Here is a 10,188-nt window from a genome sequence, read left to right on the forward strand (position 1 = left end):
CAGGTAACAAAACTGAGACCCCGAAAGGGGAATCCATCTGCTGAGGTACAGGGGGTGGAGGGAGCGGGGTTAGAAGCAGAGCTTGGCTCAGAATCCGGGTCTTAGATCCTGGTAACTGAGGGTCTATGAGTCATTCTCAATGCCCCCTGAGCCCGTGGAACATCTCCAACTCCTGGCTGGCCCCACCACCAGCCCCAAGAACAGGTGCTTTCCTCTTAGCTCTCACTTCCTTCTCTCTTGGGCCTGTGCCATTCCCTTTATCTTTTCCCCACATTCAGACATTTGCAATCCCTGTGCAGCACACGTGGTAGGATTGCTTGGTACCCAGTTGGAGAGAAGCTGGGGGGTTCCGACAGTGGCTGAGTGAGGGGCCGGTCAGGCTCCTGGGATGAAGTGAAGGACCCTGGACTGGTTGTCTGGAAGGCTGAGGCCTTAGGCAAGGTCTCAGTGTCCCCGGAACATACTCTCTCCATATGTAGAAGGAGAGAGTGAAGCCTGCACATCCTTGTGGGGTTAGTATTCAGATCCAACATGTACTCATCACTAGCACCTGGACCTCCAGAAGTTGGGGGGTGCAAGTCCCCTGGGGTCCCACACATAATGACAAAAGCAACACAGGAGGGTTTGAGTTTTTTGGGGGGCTGCCATTGAGGACGTCCGCTGTGCCAGGCGCTGTGCTAAGCATTTTACTTGCATTATGTCCAAAACCCTATGAGATATTATTCCCACTTCACAGACGAGGGATTTGAAAGTCCAGTCAGGTGACGTCACTTGCCGAATATCACACACTCAGGCAGAGCCTGCACCCAAGCCCAGACTGGAAGCCAGTGTTGTCTGACCACATCTGACTCTGAGCTGCCACCCTGCAGCCAACCGAGGTGGCTGGGCTGGCCATGACTTGGCATGGCTCCAGGAAGCTGCCAGAGAGAACGGGCCGCTCACAGCCCACGGCCTGTCTCAACATAACATGGTCAGGGGGAGAGCAGAGGAAGGAAGAAGGACTCCTGGACAAGTTCACTTAAGAGAGCCTGACTCAGACCCGTGGTTCCTACCCTTGCTGCACCTGAGAGGCACCTGGGGAGTTTGGATGGGCCTGAGCCCCACCTGGGACCAGTTAAATGAGAATTTCTGGCTTAGGGACAGCATTCGTATTTTTATTTTGAACTCTCCTGGTGTTTCTAATAAGCACCCAGGACAGAGAATGACGACCTTAGGTTGATATATCGTTTTACACTTATCAAAACTCTTTCACATTTATTATCTCACCTGAGCCACATCGCACCTCTGGGAGGAGGTGGGATGGGGTGGGGACCGGGGACTCACTGCCTCCTTTTCCCGCAGGAGGAACACGAGGAGGATGTCAACTCTTTGTGAGCCCATCTCTCAGCCCCGACCACAGACTGTGGGGCCTCATTCCTGAGCGACGGGGAAATGCTTTCCTCCCTTCGGCTCACACCCCAGCCGGCATGTGGGCCCTGGGGAGGAGAGTGATGCCCCGCCCGTGGAGTACGGCCCAGCGGGATGGAGGCGGAACGGAGGACAAGTTATCTGAGGTGAACAAAAACAGCTCACTGGGGACCTGGAAGTGTGAGGGGGCTGGCAAGGGGGGCAAGGGAGCTCTTTGTGGGAGAGGTTCCCCTGAGAATTGCCCTCGATTCGAAAATGGACTTCATCTCATAGGGTTTTTCTTTAGGCTTTATGAAAAGTTCCCCCAAATGAATGAGTTGTGTGGACTGAGCACCTATGAGGTGGGCTCCGCAATAACCCCGTTTTAGAGATGAGGAAACTGAGACACTTCGGTTGAGTAACCTGTCCAAGATCACTCAGCGAGTGGGGGACTGGGCGGAGAGTCAATCCAGACTCGTCCCTGGATGTGTAGTTGTAACCCGTGGGCTTGCCCCCCCCCCCCCCCCCAGTCTGTACTGATCCCAGGTAACCGGTGGAAGCACGGGCAGCCCTCATTCCAGGTGTATGCAGCTGCTGGCAGGTCTGTGTCCACTGACCTGGGAGCAGCTGCTGTCCCAGAGGAAAGAAAGCAGGTGGACTGGGGTGGGGAGGGGGGAGAAAAGGCAGCGTGTCCCATCACAAACGCCGAGTGCCTGAAGCCATGAGCCTCCGAGCCCAGGGTGCTCTCTGCTTTCAGAGCGACCACAGATCTTGCTGGGGCTCAGGCCCCACTGAGCCAAGAAGCTGTAGTCCAGTGTGAGGGGGACCGGGGCCCCTCCTAGATTCCAGGCCAGGAGGAGGCAGGACCCCGAGAGAAAGAGCCGCTGTGCCCCAGCTCCCAGGAGAGACGTTTTGTGGCAGACCCACGGCCTGGAATGGTCCTCGCAGATTGAGGAACGAGGCCCGAGAAGGGAAGTGTCTGCAGCCAGGCCAGCACTCTGCCCAGCAACACAGTCGGCAGAGAGCCTCCTGCCCCCGCGGCCAGTGTTAGTCCCGGCAGGGAGGGCCTGGCCTCTCGCAGGCAGGGCCTGAGGTTCATGTTTGAACCCTGAGAGCTCTGCCTCCGACCCGGGGCCTCTGAGTGGATGTGGGGATGGGGAGCGAGGCCTCCACTCCACAGGGAGCCCAGGGTCTGTGCTCACGGCCTGCATTCCCGTCCACCCTGGGGCCTGGACTCAGTGGGCAGCAGACAGAGGGCGCCACGTTGCAGGGCTGGGGGGAGGGGTGCCGGCTGCCCTCAGTTGAAAATCCACAGGTACCTTTGCACACAGGGATTCCCAGCTGAGGAGCTGACCCTGAACAACTCAGGTGTGAGAGTTAAGAAAATCTGCTCCCCGTTCAGATGCGTGGTGTTCAAGGTCAACTGAACTTCATGCAGAACACTGGCAGGCCCTCCTGCACCCCCACCGCCCCACCCATAGCCCAGCTGCCCTCTCCACCAGGAGGCAGTCACCGAACCCCCGCTGATTCCAGCAAGAAGCTTAAATTGGGAACTGGACACAGTTCTCTCCAACCTATGCACATGGACCCATAGTCCCCTGGGTCGCACCTGCTGACCCACCCACCTCCCGTCCCCGCTGCCCAGAACACTCCTCACGCCACAAACTGCTCCTGACCAAGCACGCCAGGCAGAGACACAGCTCCTTCATCTCCGCCTCCCACTGCGCCCGCTGGGGCCCCTCGCCCTGGGTGTCCAATGAATACTTTCATTCATTCCAGAGGCCCTGACTGAGCACTTTGTGGCTGAGCGACCAGGAGCTGAGCTGGGAACTGCATGTTGGCAAATGGAAGGGAAGAAAGATTCTCTGGTCTGTTCCCCGCCTTTTTAAAAACTTATTTCCTTCCAACCAGCCATGTCTCTGTTGGGTTGTGACCTCAGAAGGTCTCTGGTTGGTTTAGACGTTGAGCTCTAAGAGGTTAAGACCTCCTGACTCACAGGCACTGGCACACAAGCCGGGCTCACGGCAGGCAGCGCAGCGGCGGGCCCGGGGCTACCCACCCACCCACGGCCCACGCCCGGCCCCGGCCCCAGGGGGTGAGCACTGCTGGGGCCCATTGCTCTCTGTCCCTGGCTTCTTCTCAAGGTGAGAGTCGCCAGGACCGGAGGAAACCTGAAAGTCCATCTATTTCAAGCCCTTCATCTTACAACCAGAGCCCGAGGCTTGGTGCTGGCAGGGAAGGCGGAGACTGCTGGGAGAGCTCAAGTGAGGGACCAGCTCTGCTAACAGGACACAGTGGCCAGGGTGCTGCTGGGACCGGGTCTGGGCTGTGCCACCCACTTTCCGAGAGATCTGGTAAGTCTCTAGCCCTTCCTGGACTGCCTCCTCCCCCTGGGGGAGGGCGATGGCCTCGGTGACAGCTGACATCTCCTGCTACAGTCGACAGGATCCCAAGCTCCTCTCCTTAGCAACCCAGCGTGTTGCCGCATGTTCGCTGCAGGAAATGTGGGTGGGAGGTGGTGTCCATTTTGCTGCCCTGTCCTGAAGGAACCAGCATTCACCTTTTGTACGATGCTCAGCGATTTCTTTGGCAAACCTTCCTGAGGCCCTAACCACCATTCACGATGTTTTACAGGCTGGGTTCATGCCTTTTTTTGGGGGTTGGCAAGGCACTAGGCCGAGCGCCCAGGACGGCGATAGTCAGCATGCCGCCTAGCGGGGGGGCTGCCTAGTAAGAGCCCGGATCCTCTGTGGTGACCGCAGAGCTCAAGGACCTGCACGCCTTGTGGTTCTTACCCACCCGCCTTCCCTGGCGCTGCTCCTAGGGAGCCTGGCACACCTGCCTCTTCTGCTACTGGGAGGTTTCAGCTCATCAACTCACGTCCAAAGAGGCTGCCGCTGCTTCCGAGTGTGTAGTTTACTTAGAAGCATTCCTGTGCTGCTGCTGGCTTCTTTTAAATCAATTTACAGGCTGTCACGCGCTCACTGCCTTGTGGCTCTGAGATGTGCTTTTCTTTGCCTGTGTTACTGACAGCTGGTAAAAGTGCCCCGAGAAACACGGGAAGCAGGTACCAGCTGGCTTGACACAGCAAAGCTTATATCCATCTGTCTAGAGCAGTGGTTCTCAACCTTGGCTGCACATTAGAATCACCTGGGAATCTTTGTAAAATCCTGATTTCTGGGCCTCATGCTCCAGAAATTCTGTTTCTGTTATGGGATGGGGCCACAGCATTAGTAACAAAGCAACAAAATTTCCTGAGGATGAGGCCCAGAAATCAGGGTTTTAAAAAGGTTCCCAGGTGATTCTAATGTGCAGCCAAGGTTGAGAACCACTGGTCTAAAGGGATGCTGAATATCCTGTCCCTTACTCAGGACTACATCCCACATATGTTCTACCCCTGGAACCACTCTAGAGGGACTGGGCAGCTACCAAGAAAGAACAGAATCTTAATATACAAAGATCGAGCCCCCAGAGCCCCCAGGGCAGCTGTCCTGGGCTGGACACTGGCCTCTCCGCTGGCCCAGGAGGAGCCGGGCTTCCCGCTGAGACCAGGTAGAGAAGATGCCATGCACTCACCAGCCATGCTTCGCCTTCTGCCGTCTCTTCCTCTTCTTGGCGTTTCACTGGGAATGGCAGGGAGAAGTGGGGAGATGAGTGCCTGCCCAGGATTGCCTTACCATTTATAGAAGCCTCTCCTACACACCCCAATTAGAATTGTAATGAGGTGGGCGAGGCACCAGGTCATTCCTGTAGTGCCTGTAAGCGTTTCCCTTACGACATCCCCGACATCCTCGTCACCCAATGGCAGGGCAGCCTGCTTATGCAAGACCAACTTGGGGAGAAGAGGGGAGATAAGAAAGAAAGTTCACTTTTGTGAGTTTTTTCCCAAAGGTGAACACCTCTCTGGATTGTAGAGTTTGGGAAATTTTGTCGTGGTTTTCTTTCAGTATCCTGTCCAGAGCTGGAGCTGAGAAGTCTCCAAGAAATGTCTCAGCAGAAACCAGAAGCAGAGCATTCCTCGGTCTTTTCTCACTCGTCACACATATTGGGGTTTCCACCTGTACAAGGACGTGAGGCGCTCAGCACAGCTCGCCTGCTCAGGGTAGCCAGGAGGAGCATTGGGGTTGGAGTTAGAAACACTCCGTTGCAAGGCTGGGGGGCCATCACTGAACCTCGAAGCCTTGGGAGCCTAGTCTGTGATGGGGTAATCGCGCCCACTCTTCTTTTTTTTTTAATATATTTTATTGATTTTTTACAGAGAGGAAGGGAGAGGGATAGAGAGTAAGAAACATCAATGAGAGAGAAGCATCAATCAGCTGCCTCCTGCACGCCCCCCACCGGGGATGTGCCCGCAACCAAGGCACATGCCCTTGGCCAGAATCAAACCTGGGACCCTTTAGTCCGCAGGCTGACACTCCATCCACTGAACCAAACCAGTCAGAGCTCGCGCCCACTCTTCTTAATCACTGAGTAGAGGGAAGAAGCCAATGAGGTGATACAAGTCAAAAAAGTGCATAGATGCTGCCCTGGCTGGGTAGCTCAGGAGGCTGGAGCATCGCCCCATGCACCCGAAGGTGGCAGGTTCGATTCCTAGTCAGAGCACATACCTAGGTTGTGAGTTCCATCCCTGGTCAGGGTGCATCAGGGAGGCAAGCAATCGATGTTTCTCCCTCACATCAATGTTTCTCTCTGTCTCCAACTCTGTCTCTCATTCTCTCACACACCCCCTCTCTAAAATCAATTAAAAAGCACACAACAACATATCCTAGGTGAGGATTAAAAAGAAAACTGCGTAGATGTGACCCATAAGGGGGTAAATCCAGACACCATCTGGATTTGAATGTCAGTTTGATTCCAGATTGGGGGAAACATGTGTTGTTGTTTTTTTAAACTTTATTAGTATTTTTAAAAATATATTTTATTGATTTCAGAGAGGAAGAGAGAGGAGGAGAGAGATAGAAACATCAATGATGAAAGAGAATCATTGATCAGCTGCGTCCTACACACCCCCTACTGGGGATTGAGCCCGCAACCCGGGCATGTGCCCTTGACCGGAATCGAAGCTGGGACCCTTCAGTCCGCAGGCTGATGCTCTATCCACTGAGCCAAACCAGCGAGGGCACAAACTTTATTTTTGTTGTTGATACTATTATAGATGTCCCCATATTCCCCTCTTTTGCCCACCTCCACCTAACCCCTGCCCCACTTCCCTCTGGCCATCACCACACTGTAGTCTGTGTTCACGGGTTATGTATATATGGTTTTTGGCTAATCTCTTCACCTTCTTACATCCATGCCCTTTCCCCCACCCATCTGACAGCTGTCAGTCTGTTCCATGTATCCATGCGTCTGTTTCTATTTTGTTCATCAGTTTATTTTGTTCATTAGATTCTATGTATAAGTAAGGTCATATGGTATTGTCTTTCTCTGACTGGCTTATTACGCTTAGCATAATATTCTCCAGGTCCATCCATTCTGTCGCAAAAGGTAAGAGTTTCTTTTTTATGGCTGTGAAGTAATCCATTGTGTAAATGTACCACAGTTCTTTTATCCATTCACCTACGGATGGGCACTTGGGGTGTTTCCAGAACTTTTTAATGAGGCAGCGGGGACAGCCACTGGTCTGGTAGTGGTGACATGATTTCAACACATGTTCTCTGTAAGACTGGAGGGTAAGTCACCGACCCTCCCTGGGCCCAGGTTCTGCATTGGCGAAGAAAAGGAGGGGGAAGAGGGACCTGTTTTCTTTATATTTTTTGTTTGCTTGTGTGTTCTTTTAAGGAAATATATTTTTCGAAAGATCCAATAGGTAAATATTGTGAATATTTACCAGTACCAACACTTTCTGTGATAGGGAGTTTAACAAACTGATAGCGCTTTTTTTTTAAAAAATATATTTTATTGATATTTTACAGAGAGGAAGGGAGAGGAATAGAGAGTTAGAAACATCGATGAGAGAGAAACATCGATCAGCTGCCTCCTGCACACCCCCTACTGGGGATGTGCCCGCAACCCAGGTACATGCCCTTGACTGGAATCGAACCTGGGACCCTTCAGTCCTCAGGCCGACGCTCTATCCACTGAGCCAAACCGGTCAGGGCCTGATAGCGCTTTGAGGATTCATGATAGAGCAGAAGTTTCTCACACCTTCCCCCAGAGATGGAGTGAAAATGAAGACCCAGCTCCATGATGATAAGATCTTTAGAAAAATGTGGGAGTGCTGGGTCTTGAGAAAGGTGAGGCTGAACAGACAGGTGGTTTGGAGAAAGAGGAATCTACGTCTTCTCTCTGCACAGCATTTTATACACCTAGGCCCTCTGCTACCACCTGCATCTGTTTATGATCTGTTTCTGTCTGCCCCTATCCCTAGACTGAGCTCCTTGAAGGCACAGGCTGAATATTATTCACATCTCAGAACCTAGCATGGGCTGGCCACACGGCAGGAGCACTCATATTTTTGAACACGTGAATCAATCACTCATCATAAAGATGGAAATAACTACCCTCAATTTAGTGCTCACCGCAGGCAGGCACTGGCTAAACACTTCACATATATGACCCTTTCCCATCTTCATATCAGTCCTATCACACAGGTACGATTATTACTGATATTTTTTCAGGGGGAAGGAACGGGTTAACATGAATCTGTGCAACCAGGAGACTCCCATCCACATGTGAGCGACTCCAGAGCCTGTCACTTAACCTGGAGGTCAGCTGCCTAAGAGAGGCGGGGCCGCAGCCATTCCCAGGCTTCCGGTGGCTTTACCAGAGAGGTGGCTCTGCACCCGGGCCGGGCAGAACGACCGCTGTTGGCTCTGGCCGATGACCCGGAAGTGAGAGAGGGTAGAGAGGTATGTGGCAAGGAGTACTGGACCCTGAAGAGAAGGCTCAAGTGTGGGTCTTGGCGCCTGCCGTGCCACGAGCTGGGATGTGGACAAGGCCTTCCTATGGCCAGTCAGTCCTGCCAGAAGCCCCAAGACCTGTGGGGTCAAATGGGATGAATGGATGTGAGAGTGCCCCGCACACTCTCCAGTGTGTTATAAAGAAACAGAGGGGTTTGCCTATTATTATTATTACTGCTGACATTTTTGGCCTGGGAGCCAAGAAGAACTGGACCCTGGACATTCCTTCGATGACTTGGCAAGGACACCTCCGGAGGAGACAGGGAGGCCGTGCGGTCCTTCGAGACTATGTAGACATAGGTTTCCACTTCTGCTTCTGCCAGTCACCTCAACTCTCAGGGTCTCTGCTTCCTCATCTGTAAAACGGAGGAAGAGTTACTCTGGGACTAAAGGAGATGATGACTATAAAATGCTTAGCACAGTGGCTGGCACTGCCCGGCTCACGTTAGTGTTGACAGTATTAGTATTCTTATTCCCCCCCCCCCCCGGGAACCCCACAGTCCTGAGTGTTGCAGATTTGGCAATGGAACCCACAAGTGTGGGCAGTGGTGCCTGACCACTGACCGTGTGGTCTTCCTTGGGAAGGTCTGATCAGCCTTGACCCCAGAGGGTGTGGTAGAAAGATGCCCACCCTGGATTCAGGAGACCCCAGCTGGGCTCTGTGACTTGCCCACTGTGACCTTGGCAGAATCCCTTTACATCTCAAAGCCTCAGTTTCCCCATCTGCCTCCCCACACACCTCCCAGGGCTGGAGTCAGGCGCAAAACCTTGAAATGGCGGCTGTGACACTCCTCTGTAGACAGAGGGGTGTTGCGCCAACCTCAGGGGCCCAGCTCCTGGCCTCCCCCCCCTCACCCCCCAGCCGCCCCACCCGCTCCCCTGGAGCCTGCTAACTGCAGCGGGGCCCTGCCCTGGCCGCCCGCCCCGCGTCGTCCTCATGTTAGCAGCTGGGGGATTGCGCCAGGGCCGCGGCTGCACAGGGCCCCAGCCCCGACCTGCAGCAGGGCCATAATTTGCACACGATGTCACAATTTCAGCTAAATGATTTTCAATTCATAGGTGGAGTCACCCAGCTCCGAGGAGGATGAATTTCCTGCTTGGCCACACTCCTGCACCTCGAACCCCAGGTAAGATGGAGCATGCACGTATGGGCTTTTTGAAAAAGAAGACGCTAATTGATCTTTGCCTTTTTATCTCCTTTTAATTAAAGGATTTAGGGTTGCTGAAGATTTTGCAACACCCGGAGAAGCACAGAATCACATGAGAAGTTACTGACCCCGCCTTTCTCGGAACACAATAATCCCCTTTCTGGACACATTTCTCTGGAAAACTCCAGTGACGGGGAACTTACACCTGTCAGAGCAGCCTATACCTGCCCTAGACCAGCGATGGCGAACCTATGACACACGTGTCAGAGGTGACACGCGAACACATTTTTTTGGTTGATTTTTCTTTGTTAAATGGCATTTACATATATAAAATAAATATCAAAAATATAAGTCTTTGTTTTACTATGGTTGCAAATATCAAAAAATTTCTATATGTGACCCGGCACCAGAGTTAAGTTAGGGTTTTTCAAAATGCTGACACTCCGAGCTCAAAAGGTTCGCCATCACTGCCCTAGACAGTTTGGGCTGAAGCATTCATTTCTGGGGTGGTTCACTTTAAGGCACATCTTCCCCAATTTCATAGGAGCTCCGTGAGGGCAGGAACTTTGTCCTGGTCCATCACTGCTCCATCCTGGTGCCTCCCAGTGCCCGGATCATGGTTAAAGAGCCCTGAAAAGACCAGCAAGTTCTTTCTCATGTGAACTGAGAATCTGTCTCCTAGAGCTTCTACCCATGGGCCCTCACTGTTTCCCCACAAATCCTTCATGGAGCCCACATGAAACAAGGCTCTT

At 53.0% G+C, this 10,188-nt stretch overlaps 1 protein-coding gene and 1 long non-coding RNA gene across 4 annotated transcripts in view; one reads left to right on the top strand and one right to left on the bottom strand.

The window, feature by feature from the left end:
- The window catches only part of LOC102431050 (protein-glutamine gamma-glutamyltransferase E-like), a 37,794-nt gene extending 32,681 nt beyond the window's left edge, over positions 1-5,113 (bottom strand). The window contains exon 1 of the mRNA XM_006089356.3: positions 4,963-5,113. Within this exon, the coding sequence (XP_006089418.1) occupies positions 4,963-4,969 (7 nt within the window). The 5' untranslated portion in view covers positions 4,970-5,113. The remainder of the gene's footprint in view (positions 1-4,962) is intronic.
- LOC106697277 lies at positions 3,464-9,757 on the top strand. 3 transcript variants are annotated; one of them, XR_001348345.2, is made up of 3 exons: positions 3,464-3,740; positions 9,348-9,415; positions 9,499-9,757. It is a non-coding gene; the product is annotated as an uncharacterized LOC106697277 (long non-coding RNA). The 3 variants fall into 3 exon arrangements; XR_002829445.1 differs by lacking the exon at positions 3,464-3,740 and adding an exon at positions 7,385-8,237; XR_002829446.1 differs by lacking the exon at positions 3,464-3,740 and adding an exon at positions 7,386-7,979.
- Positions 9,758-10,188: the final 431 nt, after the last annotated feature.

Source organism: Myotis lucifugus, unplaced genomic scaffold (genome assembly GCF_000147115.1).
Source record: "Myotis lucifugus unplaced genomic scaffold, Myoluc2.0 scaffold_60, whole genome shotgun sequence".
NCBI lineage: Eukaryota > Metazoa > Chordata > Mammalia > Chiroptera > Vespertilionidae > Myotis > Myotis lucifugus.